At 35.7% G+C, this 24,960-nt stretch overlaps 1 protein-coding gene across 1 annotated transcript in view; it reads left to right on the forward strand.

Annotated features, from left to right (window-relative positions):
- The window catches only part of LOC150105640 (coiled-coil domain-containing protein CG32809-like), a 774,652-nt gene that overhangs the window by 146,604 nt on the left and 603,088 nt on the right, over nt 1-24,960 (forward strand). The window contains exon 3 of the mRNA XM_090394279.1: nt 18,643-18,815. Coding sequence (XP_090250405.1) covers nt 18,699-18,815 — 117 coding nt within the window. The 5' untranslated portion in view covers nt 18,643-18,698. The remainder of the gene's footprint in view (nt 1-18,642; nt 18,816-24,960) is intronic.

Here is a 24,960-nt window from a genome sequence, read left to right on the forward strand (position 1 = left end):
TACAAAACACAACCCCCCCCCGTCCGTTTTGTTTGTTTCAGTTGCTCCGAAATTGCGAGGAGATCTTTAAAAAATACAAGAACTATATTTCAAATATCGTCGAGATCTGTGCAACGAATCATGAGACTTGAATCAATGTCTAAGAGCTAGTGACTGCTGTTCATTTTAGTCCGGTTGAATGTTTCAAATTTGGCAGGACACACACACACACACACACACACACAGATAACCCTCGTATAACGCGGATGTTAGGTCCCATAGAAATACCGCGTTATATAAATCGCGTTATATGATACTCAGATCACATAGAAAAAGTAGGGTTATGTTCCGAAATCGTTTTTTTTTTTTTAATTATACAACAAAAATAAAATATATTTTTATTTAATTCAGGTAATTCATGTAAGTTAAGAAAACATAAACTATGAAACAAATACATAGTATAAACTTATAAAAATTACAAATTGTACGTAAACTTCATTGCACATAATGCATAAATATTTTAGGTAAAATAAAATAAAGTACATATTTTAATCGTCATCACTCTCTTCAAAACTAATATTTCGTAGATGTTCTTTATGTACGAGTGGCCTGACGTCGTCATCACTTGAAATGATGACGACGTTCTAAGTTGAAATATTCAACTTAGAACTGGTGATTCTTGTAATAAGCATACAGTCCGTGACTATCTACAGTATTTGGCTTAAGACCACTGACAGTTGACTTTTGATACGCACTTAAAATACTTTATTTTTTAATAAATAAAAAATCTTATTTACAAGTATTAACCAGTATTGATTCTCTGCAGACAGGCTAAGAGTTTACATGCTCATTGACTGCTACAATAAGATAGTATTACAAGTTACATGAGAGTAACAGTTATATAATTATTCACGCTTCCCCTTAAAGAGAAGGAAAATCTGTTTGTTTCTCCTTTTTTGGGAAGGGGCAATGATGTTGCCTCTAAGTGAAAAGTGATGATGCTCATGTAAGATTCGACTTCTCACCTTTTGTGTAAAGGCTGCAAGGAGATTTTGGGCTTCCTAGCAGAAGTCAATCATTCGAAAAATCCGGGTTGAATTTGTGTACTACAGTAGGAGTGGGAAAGACATTTCTGCCCCTTTCTCCACTGAATGTCGGCATCGGGTTTGGTGGCTCTAGTTCTATGTGGTAAGTCCAAGTGAAATGGCGTTTTGCTGAGTTGATACGGGATTATCCAGTGAAGTACTTTTGCTGGATTGTCGGATTGGGACTCCGTCGAGTTTTACTTACATTGGAGAGTGTCTCTCTCCCATGCATTGCTGTTTTTTTTTAGTAAAAAGATAGGCACCGGATCTTGTGTCTTGGCAGGACAGTGGTGCATAGTATATGGCCAATGCTTCCAGTGCTGGTCTGAATCTTTGAAAGCCTATTTCTGGTCGTTTAATGAGAGAAAGTGTCCTGGGATGTTCATTATATCCGGAATTATTTTGTTTGGCTTGGTGTTCCTTGTTTACTTCAAAGATAATTACGCTGCCACTGGGATTCAAGCCTTGATTAGATAATATATTCTTTTTTCTGAGGCTGATGGTTTTTCTTCCCTTTTTTCCCTGCCAGAAGAATTCTTCGTTCTTTCAGCTGGGTAATTAGGCCACTGATGTCGACGGTGCAGTCGTATGCTGTCAGTAGTTTTTGCGACCAGCCTGCAACTTTCTTAAGGAAGCTCTGTAACTATTCAGTTGTTACTGGCCTTCGGCGTGAAGACCTGCATTTTCACTTTCCTCTTCGTCATCGGACAACTCAGGAAGCTCGATCTCCTCCAAACATTCCGAAAGCCTCCCAAACAGCATGCAGCTGGAGGATTTCGGAATGTTTGGAGGCAGCGGTGGTTCATCTTTGGCTGTAAGATACGCTAGTAGATATACGGATAGATAAATATAAGCATTGGTATAGGACAAACTTACTCCAGTCGAAATTAGGAAAAAATATATCAAATCAATTAGAATTATAGTCGGAACAGATAATTTAATTGTCAGTTTAAGATCATTCTTTACGCAGTGCAACAAAGAAAGCGCTATACAAAGTATTGATTTGATTCCATCGAAATATGACAGTAGGACATTTAGTTAATTTTATATTTCAGTTGTTCTGTCATAAATTTCTTTGTTTCAAGGTCATTATTCTTAAAACGATCACCATCTTGATGAAAGAGAAAATATTACTTGAGGCGGCATTAATCCGATATCACTTAACGAAGCAAAGTTCCAAAAATAGAAATAAAAATAACTAGATCTTTTAAAACCGAAAGCATGCGATTATGGGGTTTCCATAATACAGGAAGCCTGGGAAAAAATATGGGTCGTGGTCCTCTGGTAGAATACGAATTCATTTTATGGTGGAAAACACACACACACACACACAGGAAAATTTTGGTTTAAGCCTGTAATCTCTTCACACAATGCAAATGAAATAGACATGCAGAAATACTCCATGTTCTGGTGTGAACTATGTATTCGGACGTGTACTCGCACACATACACACGTGGTAACAGATAAACCGTTAGAATATTTTTATACCAGGTATGACAGTTGTTCGCGTGTTTCTTTGTTAACCTGTAGAACATTTACTAGTAAAAAAGCAATCACTAATATCGATGATCTAAATGAATGGGGGATTGGCTATCAGATGTGTTCCAAGTCTGTTAATGGCGTGTATTATTCATGCTCTTTGCAGGATTACCCCCCTCCTTTACTTTCATATGAAATAAACTCATTTTTATTGAAATATCCTTATAAAGATTCTTCGAATCGTAAACGAAATTCAAACCGGGAGCGAAAATAAGAAAAAATAAGAAAATGATGTCCATTTGTTGTCCGGTATAATATTTCATCAAATGATGTGAATATTACTGCATCCGTTAGCCAAATTGTCATTTATAAGTAATAGAAAACTAATTTTTCGAAACCATGTCACTTTCGCTAAATGATATATAAACCGAATGCATTTTTTCGTTTAGCTCAAGTAAATTGATATCACGTCGGTGTCTCCATCTAGTGACAAAATACACAAACACCTGTTAGTCGGAATGATGTCACCATTTGAAACTTAATATAATTTCATATTTTTGAAGAAATTATTATTGATATGTGATGATAATGTTAGCGTGTTAGAATTAGAAGAAAATTATTGGAATATTACGCATTCACAATAACAGTAACTCCTAAAAATACCGAAGAAATAAAAAAAAAATCACAATATCTGACATGAAAGAAATGAAAGCTGTTTGCTCATGATTGCTTCATTGTTGTTTTATTGCTTTGATTTTATGAAACAGATTACGAATGAATAAACTTTGGAACAAATTCCACAGTTCGCATTTGACGATGTCGCCATCTAGCGACAACCGATCGTATAAAATAAATGTTATCTGGAGATCATGTCTATCTGATTTCGTAGTAGTGCACACTACCAACCAGATTGTGATGAGTTTTAGTGTGGGAAAAATGCTAAAATTTCCTACTACAACTTGCAGTTTATTTACATTTATCTCGGCAACTTATCAATATTTTTAAATTTAGAATTATTATGTATGAGATGCTTAAGATTCCAGTTGTACTGGGGATTACAATTCGTTATAATTCTCATAGGCTACTCTCCTTTATTTGAATTTAACACATTTTTTTTTACAACTTTCTTAGTATATGTAGAGGCAGTACAGTTTTTTTAATGTCAAATATGTTCCATGTTCTGTGGTACTAATAAATTGGTTACTGATTAGGAAAAAAATAATTTTTTAAAAATGCCTTTGTACAGGCAGCACCCCCACTTAAAACTTTACGGGCCGCCACTGATATAAATAGAACCTCCGTTCGAACCATTTCAACTTCACCAAATGTTTTGTAACATACAGCACAGTAAACTGTCGCCATTTATATCCGCAAAACACCCTTTGTAAGGTGTTTTGCGGATATAATGGCGTTTTGACAATTCGACTGTAATTACGATTTTAGTCGAATTGTCAAAACGAAAGATCTAATTTGCAAATAAAGCTTTTGTGAAGGCTGTTTGTTACGTTGAAAAGTTCATTAAGCTTAGATAGGTTTGATTGTACCTGAGTTTGTCGACTCAATTCCATTAATTGTTCATTAGGAAGGCGACAGTCATATAATTTCTTGTTTAGTATAACTTAAATTGAATTAATGATAGCTAACAATATGAATAAGTGCATGAGTAAATTAATTTAAGACGATTACTGTTTCCTCTTATTCTGCTTTTATTATGAACCCTAAAAATTAAAAGTTAATAATCGTAAAAATTAAATTCCTAATAAATAAGCCAAATTTAAGCTTCAAATTTGCTTAAAAAAAAAAAAAAAAAAAAAAAACATATTAAAAGACAAAAAACTGCCATTAGTATTGCATGTGAAACATACACGAAAAATGTGCTTCATCTAAAAATGCAAATAACATGGGTTAGAGATTGTTAACACGTCACTATGACGTAAACGTCTATTTCTTCAGTAGTCTCAAAACAGATACAAAGCGCATACATTTTGGCTTCGATGCTACGAACTTAGTAGTAAAGAACAAGTGAATGAAATTTGGTTATTTCTGTTTAGAATGGTGCATTTAAAACAGCATAAATTTACAAGTTAATGATGATATTCATTAATATTATAAATCAGTCAATAAATCGTTTAACTATCGGTTCAATTTTGAATTTCGTTTAATTATATTTATTCATTATTACTGGCAATTACATAACTCATGGGGTTTATTTCTGCAGCTTTAAGAATGTGCAATTCTTTTTGGGAATTCTCTTTCGTGACCACTACAAAAAATCATATAGTTTGCTCTTGGGTTCACATTCCTTAACTTCTCCCCACTTTACTTTTTTTTTTCTATTTAGTTTTTTTTTTTAAGTTAAATTGGAATTTGATTGCATTAGGTGAGAAATCTTCCCTTCTTCACAATCAAGAAAGCCACACATCGATTTCTCTTTCAAAAGCATAATTTATCTCGGATACAGAAGAGAATTCTGTTCTTTATGTATTTTGGCGACATGCCAACAAAATATGTTATCGCTGTCATAGATCATTTCTATCTTACTGTAGGATATTTATCATTGAGGATCTTCAGAACCTAAAATATTCTGTGGATTTTGGTAAGGTTGAATTGACTTTATTTAGTTGGATGAGAATTGTGGCTTTAAGTACAGTATATAAAACACCTGTTAATGTTTATTATGTGTGTGTGTGTGTATTCCGGCCGATTTGTCTGAGGGAAAATTAAATAAATTCCTCGCGCCCTAGAGGGGACTGGACTCGAATCCAGACCTTTCCAACTGGAAGGAAATCATCTAGAAGACAACTCTAATACTGTCAGACTACAGAAGCGAGAGGCGTTGTTCGCAGACTGCCAAAAAGAGTCGATTTATGTAGAAGGGGGAGAAAGAGATAAGGCGATGAACGAATTGGTCACCAACACACGCGAAATCACGTGCTTTATACATAAACGTTTCCAACTGTTATACAAACAAAATAGTTACCACTTTAAAAACTGCAGTGTTCATAAAACAAATGTTAATTTTCCCATGTGTAATACAAACAACTCATCCCACAAGACGAATTGTTGCCCTATTATCGGAATGGATTCTCCTTCTGACATGCGCAGAAGTGTCGAAGGTTCTCTTATCTGCGGACGTACAGTACAGAGCCTAATAGTATGGACATCACTTATTAAGATCACTACGAATTAAAATTACCCCAGAAATTCATTAAGTAAAATAATGAAATAATAGTTCGTCACTCTCTGTTGAGTCTACTTTCTAATTTAGAGCATTGGCCAATATTTCTTTTCATTTGGAAGGCGTGGAGTTTATATTCCATTTATGATGTAATGAGCCTTTATACGAGGTTTTCAGCGCTTAAGATTTATTATCCGGTCTCAAGGGTAGTTAGGATCCCATCCACACACATACATCTTTGGATAGTCATCCCCCATACTGTTTTCCCCAATGAATATCCACAATCCCCACCTCTTCAAGAAATATTAACATATTCCTATCTTCACTTGCTTACAGATGACATTATCATGTTATAGGTCTTGAGATCTCCCATGTATTGCGGCGTTGATATAGGTTGAAACAGCTTGCAATTGACGTACTCTCTCTATATAGACATGCTATTTTAATAAATCAAAATTCTGAAAGCCAAGGATAGATACCTGACCAGTTATGAGCCGTAATTATAACCAAAGCGATGTATGTCAAGACCTATTCTACTGGCAAAGTATAGCATATATATGCCATGTGATGATGATATTATATTATGACATATGTGCTCTACCTTGCCAGTAGATCATGTGTTAACAAACATTGCTTTGGCCATAATTCTAATCAAACCACTCTTTCCAATCTTGTTTTAAGCAAAGATAGCAGAATTTCAACGATTTCAGCTCCAGACATTTTTTTTAAAAATGTTTTAACCAACTGATTTCAGAAGAAAATTTTACCACTTTCTGTTTATATCTCTTGCATAAGAACCATAGTTTTTATTTTTGGTTTTACCTGTCTTTCAAAGTATACGGGTAATCATGTTTTGTTCATTTAATAGCTTTGATGTCACAAATGTCCATTAATAAGACTCAGTTATACGAAATTTCACCATCATTTCCGTCGAACTTGACAGTGTTGTATATTTAACAATTTTCATTTTTATTTTATAAATAAAACCGAATTCTTAATGGTAGAAGTAGATAAAAGCAAAACATGTTATCAGAACTGGAAGAACGCCAGACTTGATCTCAACAAAAATATTGTGTTGATGTGTTTTGAACACATTGCATGGATGCTTGTACAGATGCTTTAGGATCATTAGACAGCGATCTATATATATATATATATATATATTTTTTTTTTTTTTTGAAAGCAATTACGAACGTTGTTTAATCTCGACACAATTCAGGCATTCAAAATTCCTCCGGCAGTTTCCGAAAGGTTTATTGCTAACGCTGCAGTATATGAACTGCATGTGCTGTATTGTTTTTCTTTTCTTTTTTTTTTTTTTAATGGAAAGTTTGAAATTAGGCACATTGCCACGGTGATCTCAATTTAAAGGACTCTTTAAATTGTTATACATAGAGATTTTTGATGCTTGGAATATTGGTAAATGGATGGCATAAAAAAAACTAATGAACCAGCCTGGAAATCGCGCTCTTTATAATAATAATACAAAAGTATCACCAGTTATACGTTGCCCGTGTAGTGGCGCCATCTAACGGCTAGATTATTTCCTAAGTTTCTTGTGTATGAAGTTAGAGGTCAATGACACTTCGATTGGAAGAGTCAGCTTACAGCTACTGCCCTCTATCGATAGATTTCTCAAATATCTGTATATTTGTGTTAGAACTGCGAAATACTGACAGATGGCAGCACGGTGATGACAAGCGAATGTGATTGATGGGATTTAGTTAATTGATCGCACCGGTTCGTAATGGGAGATTGATATCCAGTCCTTGCTTAACCTTGACAGCTTTACAAGTGAAATGAATGGCAATTGACTTGGCACTGAGACCTGCAATTCTAGGAATGCGTCATAGTGGAAATTATTCTCTCGCTATTTCTTTTTACCCCTTTTAATTTTTGTTTTTTCTCTTTTCCATTTTCCACTCTCGACCCGAATGGATCGAGAGTGGAAAATGGAAAAGATGGAAAATATATTTATCGAGTTTTTTTTATTGGTATTTATTTCCATTAGATTATATCATTGTTATTATTAATTATGAAATATGAATTACAAATTTTTTTTTTCCTACTTCGCCAAGGAAAAGTAAATGCACTAACCTGACGTGAGAGGGCGCTATGATCTAAATAAAATAACCTGATACGAGAAGGAGCTGTGATATCGTGTGGAAACTAAAAGTAGCATTCAATCCATGCACTGGAAATCTACATTATATGCAGAATACAAGAGAAAGTATACGAATAATACATAATGAGAATATTAAATATTCATAATTTTTCTACAATTATACAGTGATAAAATATAGAATATATCGCTGCTTCAAAAATATTTTACTGAATAATTGTGTAACAAATTACAGAAGTATATTTTTTGTTTGTATAGTTTTGTATATGCTGCTTTCAAGAGAGGTTTATGTTTTATGTTTTGGGATATACTGATCGGATATCAAAGTTTATTACAAATAAAAATAAATCTCATTTTTCTTGAAAAAAAAATTCCAGTTTCTATTTTGATTTAGTTATTTTTTATTTATAATCACAAATGCGTTTATGTTAAGCTGTACTCCACCTGTAATAATTTTTGAATAGAACTTCTATTTAATGGGAGGACTTATCACATCATTTATTCTCATTGAGCACCAGATTTTGAATAGTACTTCAATTGCTTAAATGTATTTCCAGCTCGATAGCGTAATAATTTTCTTTCTAGGCTGTTCTAGTAATTGCTTCCTGGAACGGGGACCGTTGCAAAGAAATAATCTTTTCTTTTATGTGCAGTCCGTTTATTTCTGAAATTTGTTTATCTTTAAATCCGTTAATTACTGAATTAGAGAGAGAGAACACTTAATATATTTGTCTCCTGCATAGTTTTCTTACATTGATGCAGCCGTTTAGATTTAAGGATTGATGTCACAGTGAACAATTTTTTGATTTAAAAAAAATTGAATTTATACAAAACTGCTAATTTTTGCTTTTTATTCATCGTCAGGATTAACATTATCTACGCAATCGGATTGCATTCTCATGCCGAGGAATTCGTAGTAGAAAACTGAAACATCATGAGAATGAATGAACTGATAGATTATTGTGACACCTATAGGGAGTCCAAAGACTCATTGAGGGACGACACCTACTCTACAGCTCTGTCTCCACTACTCAATCCACCAATTACAACTAACCGCAACTACACCAACGCCAGCCAGCACTAGTATTTTCACAGACAATTACAAACATCCATGTCCACGGCGGGATTCGAACCCGCAACCCTTTAGCTGGAGAGTGGATAATACGCTAACCACTCGGCCAACCAGGCCGGCAACGAATTAGGAACATTTTGGATTGAGTTGCCTTTGCTGTAATTTGCGGAGATAGTAGAATCCAGTGTGAATTGGATTACACTTGTTAGTGATCAAAGACAAAGGTATGGTCTGTAGTTTTCAGCATGGGACCTCTAGAAAAAAAAAATCTAAACTATTCAACTTTCTTAATTCTATAAAAATAAAAAATTAAAAAAAAATGCAAACAATGTATACTAACTCTCCAGATTATTAGAAGCACGAGGAAATAGCCATGTGGATAGCTATTTCTGTTCTTAAATTTTCTCATACGAACTGTGTTCACCGAAGGGGGTGGAAAGAGGGGGGGAATTATGGAATAAGTTACACGGGACATCCTCCTGTGTGGTAATTACACTGGGAATCTACGCGTCTACCGAAGCGTTTACCTCTTGCCGATACCGCCATCTAATTACTTCACCGAACCATGTGACCAGGCGCTTTGAGAAAATCAATCTTCCTCCTTCCCTCTTCTCACCCCCCCCCCCATGTTCTGCGTGTTAATGAATCCTTACCTATCTCCATGAAGCTTGACAGGGTGCTGACCTAGGTTTCTGGAATATTAGCGCTGTGTTGCTATAGCAACTAGATTACTGACACAGATGCAGCTGGCGAATCCTCCTTTCTCTCCCCCCCTCCATCTGACCGAAATCCCCCTTTTCCATTAGTACTGTGTGTGCGTGCGCGTGTTAACGTTCTCGGGTCGGCAAATTCTTGTGGCTTGAGAGAGCGGTGTGATGTTCTATAAGTTTGCTGCGAATGCGGGCATTTTCCATTAACCCAGGCTAAACAGGTCGTGTAAAGCTGTCACGTGGTTTGTATTCCGCGGAGGGTTATGTACACGGGAGAAAGCTGAGGTGAAATGCAAGTGGCGAGGTATTAACTTGGTGTGGTGATTAAGAGTAGGATTTTCGTATTCCACCGCTACCTCGTGTCCGTCTGTCAGTTACAGCATCCTCTGGCTTACTGTACTTATTGAAATACAGTCGCTTACATGTCCGCAGGTCTAGTACGGAGATAATGCATTTAGACCATGCACTGTTGCTTTAGTTTTCACCAATGAATGTGCGAATACTGTGCGCAAACGTAGTTCCGAAACGGATGCTACTGATCTGCACGGGTTCTTAGAGAATTGGGCTTATAGGAGATGTTCGCTGTATCGACTTGGACTGGGTTGGCGAATTTGTTACCGAATGGGACATTGCTGGGATTTTCTAATACTGACATAAGGTTCTAATTGCCTTCATGTTTAGATTGATTGTAGATCATGTGAACTCCTCTTTGTATAGAGGAGTTCTCTATAATAATCTCTCGAGAACAAATTAATATTACAGATCATAACTATAATCAATCATTCATCACGAGAAGTAACTTTAATTAGAAGTTGTGGTGAATCTACTTATCCCCTTTGGGAACGAAGAAATAGATTGAAGTAGATGAAGTTGTACCTTCATGTTTCCATGACAACAGTAAATTCTGCTTTCGTTTACTTGATGGTGGAGTATATTATATATATCGTTAATGAAGGATGTTATGAAATAAGTGATAGATAGTTCAGTGCACTACTCACAAGAAGCTCTGATTTGTTATTAATTTGTTATTTTTTGTTCCCCCTTTCTTATTAGTTAAGCGCTCTCTTCTTATTCTGTCTTCTTTCTTTCTCATTGTGTATCATTGTTTAGAATATGCAGAATGGGACTGCAATGCTTGAAAGTTCCGGAGGCGCTTGCCTTACGTTTTTATGATTGGCAGGTTGCCTCTGCTTCATTCAGCAGGAATATGAATGAAGACTTGCTGAATGAAGGAGTCTTCATTTCCGTGTGGAGGATAATATCTTCCACATATAAACTCGTTAGCGTTATATATATATATGGCAGATACTCATTATATTACAATATATATAACTGGTCTTTCCTCTCTCCTAGAAACAGAAATTTCTATGCAAATCTTTTGTTGTTTCACTTCTCTGTTCTCGTATTTAGAGGCTGACCACAACCATTGGTTTCCACTTGATATATGGTCCTGTCCTATTGTTTTCTTTGGTTACTTAATTTCACTGAACCTGGTTAGTCACATTCCAATCCTATAAGCATTTGATTCCCAAAAGCCCACATAATAAACCGTCAAAACTATAACTAATATTGTGCTTTAGATGCTTTGGAACTCTATTAATGTTATTGTCACTAATTCTGTGTTATCGTTCACCTAATTTAACTTTGCTATTCACCTTTCTACTAGTTATATCTTTCTTTTTTGCGACTTATATATTAAATGAATTTAACGATGTTAGATTTAGAGCAGTTGCTTCAAGCTTTAATTTCAAATTGTTATTTGGAATTAGAGCTTGAAGCAACTGGGACCGAAAAAGACCAATGTATTACGTCTTTTAACTGCATGCATTATATATTGGCTGGATTATATTTCGGAGGATGAAAAAGAGTTTTCGCTAGGAAAGGAAAAACATTCTCATCCGTATGAGATTAGTTGACTCATCTTCAGTTGGACAGACCTTATAAAGATTCATCTTCAGTTCCATATAGGATTCGAACCCAGTTTTTCCAATGAAATCTATAGCAGTAAGTTGTCTCTATCTACGACAACTTAAAAGATCGTTATTGACTCGGAAAAAAAGCAGTAGCAATCTCGAAATTAGTATACGTTATCAATGTCTGGGCATTTCACCTTTAATCTTGTAATATTCATCTCACTACCCTGTCTGCTATCTGCACATATTAAATAAACAGGACTTGGTACTTAGTTTGTGCAATTCACTGATATAACTTTTCTTTCTTTTCCCAGACTTTTCATGTTCTAGTTGGACATCCCTTTTGTTATGGTGACTGAAGTGCCAAAGTGTTTTTTTTTTAAACGCAAACAAAAGATCCCTTTTTTGTAGAACACACACATCAGCTATCACCCAATCATTTCTTGGAAAACGAAGTCAAAGAAAATTAAACCATTCTGAGCAGTTTGTGCTACTTAAGTGGGTTACAAAGTTTTATAAACACTTTTTTTTTTCTTCTTTCTCTCTCGTAGGTATAGAGCACTATCTCGCTGTGATTCTCAGCTACCTGTTCCCTTTTATCAGTCTGGTATTGGCAATCTAAACATCACCCGGAAGTGGCTAACATTTTTATTGTCGTGGCATCCTGAACTTTTCTTATCAGTCACAACTCGACGCACACTTTAGGGTCGTGTAGAAAGCAGCCGGCAAACTGATATTGCACACGACAAAACAGAGCCCCGGTAAGTCTCCAGCGAACAGCGGAACTTGTTAAGGAAAACTTTACCGGGCCATCTTACCAAACACTATCCCCTTGGGGTGTTTGTAGGCATTTTCGTGGCAAAACGTTCCACTGTAGAGAACGGATAAAAACAAGAAGTCCATAAATTTTTAAATTTTTCACGACTTCAGTACACTCCTGTCTATATCCTTCCCCTATGCCATTTTTGTGAATTCTTAAACATGATTTGCCGAAGGCTGGAAATTGACAAAATGTTTTTGGTTCTGGAAATATGTTTATAGTAGTCCACTCGTTGCAATAGACAGACAAATACCTGAATTGTAGAGCAGTCGTAGCATACATAATAACTGAATTGTGTATGCAAATAACAACAAAATCGTTCTGAATAAGACGTACGCAAAATTCCCTCCAGTGACATTTTATTCTGATCTTTATTTCTATCACTAGGTTTAGTATCGGAGGCAAAGACGATAAAATTTCGCCAATGAACTCCTCTTCTGTAGCCGTTTGTATATTTTCAAGTCCACTCCTTTTTTTTTTTTTTTGGTGAGATTAAATTGACGAATATTATTCACATTCACATAATTTCATATACTAGAAAGACTCTAATACTCCTGCAATTGCTAGATTACTGAGGTATTTGATATTACTTGAAGTTGGAAATTATATATTCGTGTGAATATAATTGGTAAGCACAGCACGCTTAAAACTATATATATGAGAGAAAGATTGAAATTCGGAGTTTTCAGTCCTTACAAAAATTCTTCCTGGCCATCTGTTTCTCAATTTTTGTTTTAATCGGAACATTTGACCTTCAACCTTTCTGATTTGGCAGTAACTTCCTCTGTCCTGTTGGATGGATTTAAATGAAATATAAGTATTCTGGGCGAACACTAAATATGTCCCTTTGACGTTTAACCCACTTTTATTGAAAAAAAATCATTCATAGTGATAGTAATAATTCTCCTCAGGCGCGATAGAATTTAACAAAAAAAAAAAAAAAAAAAGGGAATTAAATAAATAAGCCAAAGAGTTCTAAGTTCATTGGTTTCAAATAATAATAACACAGATTCAAGAATTGAAATTTGCCAGGGAGTGGGGGTTGATTCGAATATCGGTTTGCTTAAGTCGTTGTTCTAACAACTCATGCCACCTCCTTTCTACTTGTCTGAATTATTTGTCTTTCGTGAATCTGCATATTTCCATAACACATTGTTCTTCTCTATTTTGTCGCAACAGCAACAACAAAAAATAAGAATGTGTATTAATTAAGGGGATACAAATCTCTTGTTGTTCAACTGCCAGTAAGCAAAACTCTACCGAAAAACTATCGGCGAATCCAAGTGTAAATGACCTTGGTAGTACAACACCAAGGCAACTCGAAGCAAAGGTGGAGCAAGATCCCTCACTATCCTTGATATTTTCTCATAATGTAAAAACACAGCCCCTCGGGGATGTAACACTGTAATTACATTATGAGGAGAGGTCACTATCCAGACCGGTTTCAACCTTTTTTGAGGTCTCATCAGTGAGTAGGTAGACCTGGAAGATAACAAGGTCCTTATAAGGACTGGCGTAAAGGGGCGAAGCAAGAATGCTTTTCATCTTCCCCGTTATCTGTAGAGCACAGTGTAGGGATAAGGTGTTATTGAGCTATTAAAGCCCTGATCATGGCAAGAGGATAACAGCAATAGTCAAGCCTCAGTTAGAACTTCATTGGCTACAGCATTGCCATATTTAAAGGTAAAGCCGTCTCTAAAAATTCGGACAGTCCACGCTGAGAAGGACTGTCCATCTCAGCGTGGACGAGCCAACGCTGAGATGGACAGTCCTTCGCCCACGATTGAGTGGCCTAGCGATCGTGGGCGAAGGACTGTCCACACACCACCACCGAGCAGAACCGCTCATATTCCGAAGAAAAGCATTCACCGACAAAGCCCCTCAGCGGGCCGTGCCGGAGAACACTTTCCCCGGAGACTCAAATTGCTCCCTTAAGGCAAAAACCTTAAGAGAGCGTACTCATAACTCTCGCATCTCAGCACCCCAGGGGGGGGGATAACGGCAACAGCCGAACCTCAGTTAAACTTCATTGGCTACAGCATTGCCATCCATTACCCTCCAAGGGTATATTGATCACCCAAGATAACAAGGTTTAAGTGAAAAGAACTTGCATACCTCTACTATATGAATGCCATAAAGGTGTGTTTGTATATTATAACATGAATTGAAAGCCCAACGGCTATTTTTCTGGCATCCTTAATAATAATTAAGGGGATACAAATCCTTTGCTGTTCAACTGCCAGTTAGCAAAACTCTAAGATCGAGAACTACGAATTTGAGTTTCATATATACCGAAGTACTATCGGCGAATCCAAGTGTAAATGACCACTTGGTAGTACAACACCAAGGCAACTCGAAGCAAAGGCGGAGCAAGCTTGCCTTGGTGTTGTACTACCAAGTGGTCATTTACACTTGGATTCGCCGATAGTACTTCGGTATATATGAAACTCAAATTCGTAGTTCTCGATCTTAGAGTTTTGCTTACTGGCAGTTGAACAACAAGGGATTTGTATCCCCTTAATTATTATTAAGGATGCCAGAAAAACAGCCGTTTCAATTTATGTTATAAGAATGTATATTATTTTAACAATGTTATTTGCATATAAAAAAGAGTCTGTTTTATTTTGTGAAAAATCTACACATGAAAGTGATTGTTTGCATGCATTAATCATTCAAGGTTACAACTTACGTTTTTTGTGAAGTGATGTACCTTTCAGAAACTAGAGATTGTCATCAGTGAAAACTTGTAGAGTAGATAGATCATAATGTGGAACTACCAGTTTTACGTGTGACTTTCCATCTGGATTTTTTTACCTTTATTCGCTATAGCCTACGTGGTAGATTTTTCAGTTTTTCGTATTCCTAAGATTATTTTACACTGTTAGAAAGTATGCTTTGATTCTCTTTCCTTTTTCTCTCTCTCTCTCTCTCTCTCTCTCTTTTGCAAGGTTTGAAAAACCCTTCGCAAGTTGAAAATACATCGCCTAAGTTTTTCAGCGTGACTCATCGCATAAAATAAAGTGAATTTTGAAAGGTCATTGTAAAACCTTGAATCACTGGATCTCGTATGTCATGCACTTATAAGCATTAGTGACGAAAACGGTCTAATATTTACCACGACAAAAACCTACCAGTTTCTACAATTAACTGCCAAGGTATAGCCAGCCAAATAAACAAACTTCAAGGATTTCCGTGTCGTATTCTTTTCTGCTGCTACCACGTGTATACTATGTACCACTTGAACAACTTAAAATTAGTTTCTAACTTCAAGTGTGTTGCCCTTGAGTCTTAAACATGGCAAAATTCCGTTTTAATTCTCATGTATTTTCAGCTAGAGACCACACGTGGAACTTTTTTCACTTTATTCTTCCAGTAAGCAAGGTGATAATTTCAACCGGGCTATGAAATTCACTTGTTACTTAAAGTGGCATAATTACATGTATTTATGTATTACATTAGTAATTTCAGAAGCATGGATTTTAGGCCAAGTGGCCTGTTCCGGTCTCGTGCCATCTCTCTTTCTTGGTCTCCCGATTCTTCTTTTTCCACTTATTTTGTATCTGTATAATATTTTTGGTAGTCTGCTGTTGTCCATTCGATTTAAATGTTCTTTCCATTTTTGTTTATACTGTCTTATGTAGTAATCCATTGGTCTTATATTCAGGGATTGTACAATTTTTTTTCATTTGTTTTATGGTCCCACATCCAGCTGTTTTTCTGAGGAACTTCATTTCTGCTGTTGGAATTCGTTTTTCATCTTTCTTTTTTATGGTCCATGTTTCGATTCCGTATAGTAGAGTTGGTTTTGACAAGACATATAATGATCTAACTTTAGGTAATAGATGAATAGTAAAAATAATAACATAATTTACGATTCTTCGTTTAGCTATATCAGCCCTTTCTCATGTTTGAGTTACTTTAATTTCTCATAATAATTTTTTTCCCAAGTAGATTTCCAACTTGACTAAATCTTACTGGCGTAATTTCTTTATTCCTTTCCGTGAAGATGAACAGTTTTTTTTCTTATTCCCAGTCCTGTTGATTCCTGTACATTCGCTGGCATAGTTGACAATGGCAAGAACTATGACTGTAGCTGCCCGTAAAGGAAACACATTTTTGCTATTTTGTAGGAAGAGAAACGCTAAGCCGCTGTATGAGAATGCTTAACTCACCTTCAGTTGAAAAGTCTTATAAAGACACTGAATCGCTACCAGATCTTTCTGAACGAAGAGCAAATGCCGTGACCTCTTGGCAGATGAGCTATACGGAGGCTCCAATATAAACTGTCATGTTGATACATTCAAATTATGGACAAAATCATATGCATGTATATTAGCAGTATCACTTCATAAGTGAGGCTACTAATATAAACTATTAAACATTGAATTTATTAGTAACAAAATTGATTCTTCCACTTTTAATAAATGCCCTACAGTTTACAGCTATTTTTTTTTTTTTTTTTTTTGGTAGCATGCAATACTGTTATATTGTCTCAGAGATATATCGCTACCGAACAATATTTTTATATCAGTCATATTCGCCAGAAGATGGTGTGACTTGTAGCGTGGTCGAAGAGACGCTTTCAGTTTCTTGCTGTTAAATATTTTAATATTTTTGGTTGAAGAAAAAAAAAAAAAAAAAAGAATGCACAGGCAGTATAACTCGCTTTGAATGCCAAGGGCTAATATAAAATATAAATATTATATCGCAGTTATCAGGTGGTCGTCGTATCCACAGTAAATTACTCAGCTTGCAGTTCTGCAAAAGACTAAGTTATCTGCTTCTTATCTGTTGATACGAAACAAGTTATTGACTAGCCTCCCGAATGGATTGTTATCATGACTCAGGGGTGTGGTAAGGTCTCGTGATGACAGGCAGTTTATTCACTCCAAGTTGTAGCTGTAAGTAAAAAAAAAAAAAAAAATTCTCGTTCTTTTTTAATCTTCATACTTTTATTTTGGCAGTTCTTGAACTGATTATTGCGAAATTCATATGAATACTTTCAATTTTTTTTACAGCTGTTTAAACAATTCTAAACAATAATCTGTAGTATTTTTTTGTAATAAAATTTTCTGTCATGAATAAAATCTAATTTTAAGAACCATCAGGGATTGAACAGGATGCTTTTGCCTCCCTAAACATCTCAGCTGCTTTGTAGACCTATAACATCGACTCCTTTCTCCAAGGAAATTTCGTTTTCCATTAGCAGTCAAACCTGGTTTTCCTTGTTTCATGTTGTCCTAGCAACCAGTCACTCGCATGCGCTCTCACGTTCGTCTAGCTCATGAAATCTAATTGTTTCAAGTCAGAATCTGCTGTATGCGTGAAATTCTGGGAATAAATAGAATTAAAATTTGCCGAATGCGTTAGCGTGAAATATTTTTCATGTTTTTTTTTTATTATTATTGAATTCTTTTCACGTATTTTCTCTTTGCAACTGACTAGTGTAATAATTTTAATACAGTAATTAATGACATAACGCGAAAATCAATTTTAATGCTCATGCAGAATTTATAAATGACTGTAATAAGTATAGCCATTTATTATTTTCCAGAAATTGAAAGCCATCTTCGATGCTATTAAAATATGATTTTCGATGCATATAGAGTTTAAAAAAAAAAATTAGATAAATGTTGTAAGAAATAGGATCGAAATTCCTTTAGCATTTGTTAAATTCTGTCATTTATCAGTTAGTTTTATCGCCGTTTTATAAACGCTCTGTTTATCGGCACACGCATGATATCGACTTATAAACCAATGTGGGAAAAAGGAAAGATGTTTTCAAGGAATGAATTGCTTGGTTCACATCAAGAAAGTAATCCGATTGAAAAATTGTGCGGTGTTGTATTATACCCTATGACTAATGGAGATTGCTTTGAAATAACTTACACTGAGTTCCATATATCATCGCAATCGAGTGATAAATTAATCATAAATATTCGGCAGTAATAATGGTGTTTGAATTAGTTAAGTAAATGAGAAAATAAAAGTTCGTGTTATACCATTTCGACACTAGGTGTCGCTACTTGTGAACTTGCGAGTTTGGATGCTGTCTGAAACTCATCTTTGAAGTGTCCATGAAAAGAGCGAGTCGTTTATTGAGAAATGATTCCCTTTTGTTTTTCTTTGAACCCATCTTTGCTACTAATATTTTTTCCCTTGAAACCATGGCAACCAATGGCATTGCTGATGGACTTGTCAAATTACTGAAAACATATGATGTGCACAAATAGGCTTTTCACTTTGCTACAGTAGTCTTTTTTTCTCCTCACTTTTTCTTATAGCGCCCTCTGGTGGAATAAAGCAGAACGAGTGGGCCAACACCGACAACACGAGCCAAATGAATGATGGATCTAGAGGATCGCAGTCGCTGAAGCGCCCTCAGCAACGTCGTCACCATACCATTACGGGAGAGGGCGCCCCCATGCATATGCCACGGCCTAGCATGGACTTGGAGGTAAGTCATGTTAGTAAATAACAATAGTAAAAATGAATGGGCACAACTCGGCATATAAATATGAACACATCATTAAAAAAAAAAGAAGAAACACACGTTTTTAAACAATTATGTGGAACGCGTTCCTAATGATAACATTTTGCTTCACTAGATGGCGCTCGGGTCGTTAAAACGTAACAGATATTGCTCTTAGCAGATCGAATTGTTCGATTTCCTTTACTATATGGCGTAGCATATAAAATTATACAGAGAAATTGTTTCACTCAGAGGTTGTGTTAACAAAAGCTGCATTTAGATATATAATTGACACTTTTTAACGAAAAAAAAAAAACAAATTAAAATGACCATTTTTTTTTTCGTTCCTTCTTCGATCTTATGTCATGCTGAATGTGTTTTGCTTAATTGTTGTATCTGTACAGGCAGAACATCAATATATCTTCGCGGTTAACAAACAAATGACTGCGCATATTTTATTATTATTATTATCTAATGAACTATAACTGATCAGACATCAGCAACAAATCAGACCTGGCTATTGTCATGGTATAAAACCTAATGCCTGGTCATTAATTGGTTTGGTTGTGGCCAGGTATAGATGAAAATATTTTATGTCGCTGGCTCCGAAATTAGATATTAAAAATGCATATAGCAAAGTTAATTTAATTGAAATGGAGCGCTCTTTATATTTTAAACTATGCTTTAAAACAGGTTAATAAGTATAAATTACCCAAAAAACGAGGTAGGGATCGAATTATATTGACTAGATTAGGTGTACGACTTTTTCGACATGTTTTTTTTTTTTTTTTTAAATGAAGATAATAGTTATCCAAAAAACAGTGTTCAAGTTGAAATAACAATATAGAACCAATGAAAAAGACGAAATGGCAAGAATGAAACTGAATAAAAGATAACGACTGATATATAACGGATTTAAAAAAAGAAACAGAATTAAAAAAAAAAGTAAAAATAAAATAGTATTGCATGTATATGTTGGGCATTAATAAATTGAAATAAGAAAGGCTTCGTTGTTGTGTATGATGCTGCAATTTATTTTAAAAACTTGGAAGGATTATAATTGCATTTACCAAAGTGAATGTGCCATAATCATATTATAAGTGATCATTTAAACTTCTGTGTTAAATAACTCCTGAAAGAATGCACCTCGGATTTCAGGAATATGGATTATCTTTCAAAAAACAAAACAAAAAAAAAAAAACAGGATTCCCATTACCGATGGAAACATAAGTTAGCATTTTAATGACATCGTTTCACTGAAATAGCAGAGAGAGATTTTAAAACAGAACTATTAACGAGATAACAGAAAAACAGTTATTGGCCTATTCTCCTCAAAATATAATACGATATTAAAAACTCGGAAGTTCTTCTAGGCCTTTTCTTATAAAGACCTGACAGATATGGTTAGGTTTCTTTTCATTTTCTCCCTGAAAAGGTTGATGCGCCTCTGGAGACCATTCAGGTCGCCTGCAGTGGGCTTTTCCATGCACTCTCTCTCCCGATCCCCTCATTCTGTAGCCTGGGCACGTGAACATCTACTCTTACCAAAGGAGCAGTAGTAGCCTTTCTATTTTCTTTTAGGTATTTGTTGTATTATCTACTGCTTTTATTGTAATATCTATAAAGGCATTCAGCACTTTTTGCACAATCAAGAAATAAGATAAGTGCATCTTATTTTTTTTGGAAATAAGACAACTTTATATATGCGATTGTTGCGAACCAGCACAATATATGCTATGCACAAATATATTGAGTTTTGTATTTTTTTTTTTTATTCTAAAAGCTTCATACGGGATATAGTAAAACTTGTTCATGCATCTTAGTATCAATTTAGCGTCTCCTTTTCTCTTTGCTCATCTTTGCCACGACGAAGTCTAAAACTACTTCTTACTCCCAGTGACGCAATCTGAATGTACAATTTCTTGGTGTAAATTGGTCAACCGATTCTCCTATTGAAGTATACAGCCTGCATATTGAGTAAATAATTTCTCTGTTTACAATAGCATCAGTGCGACTCTTTTTATGTAGAAATGCATTGAGATGACAATATGAAGCACTAGACAATCTTTCTGTTGTATTCATTTGCATATGTTTTCGCCTTCCTTACAAGCCTCTTAACGACACTCTCGGGTGAAGTTTACTTTTGCTCTTTCCATAACTTTACAGAAAGAAAAAAAAAATCTTCAGTCACGAAGACGTTTTGGAACTTTACCTTTGCACTCGTAATTACATTTTTTCCTTTTTTTTTTTTTTTTATTCGAGCACCTTCTGAGTTTAGTTTCTGTCAGCATACGCTTAGATAACGCCTCGTGAGATTTGTAACAACCGTCTTGTATTTGCATTTAAATTCGTATTGGATATACGCTTACCACTAAGACTTGGTGTTACGAAAGAGATTCGTTATAGAAAATATCTCAACACTGAATAAATATTGAAGAACGATAGATTTTTTCCCCCCGTTTGGAAACGTTAATGCAATCAGTGGAACTTCGTCCAAAAGATCTCAGAATTCTATGAGAAGAATTAGATATGCAAAATAGATTGTGACGTCATCTGAATGTTACGTTTCCGATGTTTGCATTTATTATGCACTGCTGCTTTTTGAAATAATTCAACTCAAAATTACATGTTTTGTGTTGAAATAGTTTCTTCACCATATTCAGGCACTAAATATCAGTCCTTCCGTCACCAAGCTTCAAAGAGTTGTCACAGAGAATCCGGCCACGTGCAAATCGATATATTGACGTTCCCTGCGGAGCCTGGTTGTGGGTCTGCTCGGAGGATGCGTACGGATAGGAGCTGTCATGCATTTTGTCCGTACCACCAGAACGTCCTCTTGTTTCTCCCCCCCCCCCTCTCTTTCGCGCCTAACCATCCCAGAACACCACACACACACACACACACACCGCTACACCGGGCACTGATAACCAAATAAACTGAAGTAAAAGATAAACACACTTCCTGTCGCTTGCACGCCTAGTTTTGCCGAAAAACATCGTCACAACGATCGACCTGTATGATATTAGTGAGATTCGTTGCTGCATGCTTGCGTCTGTCAGCTGCATCAGACGATGAAATATGCCCTACAATCTCAAGTCACCAGACTTCCCTTGATGAGGGCTGTGCTCGTTAACTTCGTTTCCTTACGTCTGCTTCTTAACTCTTTATAAAAATTTGTGGTCATTAGTGTTAAACAGCTCATAAACCTCGCACCTCTCTGTTCGCATTCTTCTGCTTATATGCCTAGTAAAAAAAAAAAAGATAATCTATTCTTCAGTAAGTGATAACGAACACTATCATTTGTGTTTTGTATTAAATATTCAATCACGTGATAACTAATGAGAAATTTACAAATAGAGAAAGGCCACGTGCATCCTGTGCGAGACTAGCTAAATTTTGTGGCTGCCAAAGCATCACTGAGAAATGTACAATTTCTGCAAAGCAAATAATACAAAATGTATTTTCGAGATCGCCTGCTTGTTGTTTGCATGATTAAATAGGCTTAGTTAATATAATTGTTTTATCATGTTTTGGATAATTCTTAATAGTGTTCGTCTGAAATTCTTTTCAACTCTTGTAATTCTTCTCATTTTTCTTCTCCCTCCCCCCCATACTTTCCCATCATCAGTAAATGTGTCCAATTTCGGGAGAAAAAAAAAATCGTAGACAAAAAGATTTCTCATACAATGGAGTCACCTCAATTTGAGACAAATCCACAACGTCCTCGTTCGCTAAAAGAAAGCAACCCTTCTCTTTCTGCGCGTAGTAGTCCCACGACTGTCACCGCCATCTGTGAGGGCCATCCGTTGCTATGGCAACGTAGTTGAGAGCAGCGTAAAATCAATCTGGCAGCTATTGTAGCAGGATGACACAGCCGTCACTGCCTTCTCGGTGCACAGCGCTTCTTTTCCCCCAACTCCTCTTACTGTTATGTCCATCCTAGTAAAGGCTCAACGGTTTAAATTTATTAGCGCACTATCATCCCCCCACTTTCCATCTACTCCTCCTTTTGTTGCTTTGGCCGTCCTTCTGAAAAGGAATCGTGGCTAGTCGACATGATCCGCTTCTCTCTGTCGTCATCAAACCCTTTGGGCCCGCTGGTGTTCTTAATCTTGAGACTAATATTCCAACGCAGCAATCACGTCTTCCTTCTTTTAATCCATACGAGCAGAAGGTATTGGATTTGATTATGTTCACGTGATAACTTGCAGCGTCAATGAAGATATGCAGTTCCTTAATACGGGATGTTTCCCAACTTCCTTTCAATTCAGTAAAGAATTCTAACGGCGCATCTAATTGATAGCAGACTCCAGTATTCAAATCCGGCCATACGCAAGTGAAAAGTCGCTAGGTGTCGCTGTGTTCATCTTTGTTCTTATATGAAGTCACTTGATAATCTGTATTCATAGGTTCAAAAAGTAATTCCATAGATATGCTAATATCAGGAGTTTGCAGACGTATACAGACCTGTGTGCCATTTTGTGCCACCTATCGGCTAAATTTTCAAGATCATCATTTGAAGGGCTATCATTGATAGCCTTCAAATGATGGCTATCAATTTTTATTATATTGTTTTGAAGGCTATTAATGATGGCCTTCAAAATAAAATTATGGCTATGGTTTAGTTGAGTTAGAATTATGGAGGAAGCAGTTAAGGCTATGAAACCGGTATTGAGGTGTGTGTTCTCCGGCCAGTTTATCTATTTTTCAGGATAAAAAAATTCCACGATTCCGGGAAGAAGTACCTTGCAAACCTTCATAATTGAGACTAATTGACTTATCTTCTGTCCTTATAAAAATTCTTTACGTCTTAGACAGAATTCGAAGTCATGCTCATGCCAGCCAAAAGGCATTATCGGTACCAAAGGCTCGAAAATTATGTCGCGTTTTTATTGTTTTTCAGCTTTGTTAAACTAAATTATGGGTTTCAGTTGTTAATTGACGATGTTTGGATTAAATAGAGCAACCAAAATTTTATTTATTCAGAATTGCCAAATGAAGAGCTTAAATTTGTGGAAGATGAATAGAATTCTTCACAAATAAGTCCTAAGAAATAACGTTATGCATCCAGGTAACGAAAGGATCTCTCAGAAAAGAATTATCCAAATGTGGTCAGTAAAAAATCGGAAGGATCACCGACATGAATTCATCAAGTTCTTTCAGGACCAAAAGAGCTGAAGCGTTATTGGCTTTGAATTAACTTCATTTGGTTAAGAACACGTTTCTGTCCAAAGAAATGATCTGAGAAACACTGAATATCCTATTTTTGAAATAAATATAACTCAGTTAATATTCTGATCTGCTGCATTCTCCTCCCTGGATGTCTATTAAAATCATTGATAGCCTTAGGCTAACTATCTTTGATTGACTAAGGGTGGAGATTGGCTGCCCACCAGTCAAGTTAAGGTTAAATGGTCTCGCCTACCTCCTTATGGACAATAAAAGGCATTCGCGGATTTATAGTATTCGGATATTAATTCGTGAGAGAATTGAGAGTGAAAACTGAATTTTATCATCTCTAAAGAGTTTTGCAAGAGATCTTTTAGGATATCAGTTAGATTTATCAGTTAAAAAAAACTATTAGCATTTATAGAAAATAAACTACAATTAAATACAGAATATTACTAAACATAACTGTTGTTGACTATACCAGCCTAGAAAGTGAGAATGATATGAAACAAAAATTATAGTAGGTCGATGTGATATTTATCTGAAACTTCTAAAAAAAAAATAGAAGCAGATCTTCTCGAGAAATTAAATTTGCACGTGTGATGCTAAACACTTCAAACTTGTATACACTAGTGTATAAGAAGTGAGCAATATTATTGGACTAAATTCGGAGAAAAAAAATATTTTCGTGGTTTCACTAGAAGAGTTATTGTTACTATTGATGAGTTATTGCATCTTTAAATAAGGCAGACGAGATCCAGAACGGAAAAGTAATCGGTTTCTCAAGACAGATACCTGGAAACAGAATGCGTGATTTTTTTATCTGGTTCTCGGAAATCTTGTTGGAGAATCTTGTAGTGGACTTCAGTGAGCCGATAAAGCCATAAGAGAATAAACGAGTTCAGTCTAGTTCATGGGGTCATGGATTTTTCATGAACATAGTTTAAAGTTAGGATAGTTG

Source organism: Typopeltis vanoorti, chromosome 6, assembly GCF_054136105.1.
Source record: "Typopeltis vanoorti isolate ZY-2024b chromosome 6, IOZ_Tvanoo_1.0, whole genome shotgun sequence".
NCBI classification, from domain to species: Eukaryota; Metazoa; Arthropoda; class Arachnida; order Uropygi; family Thelyphonidae; genus Typopeltis; species Typopeltis vanoorti.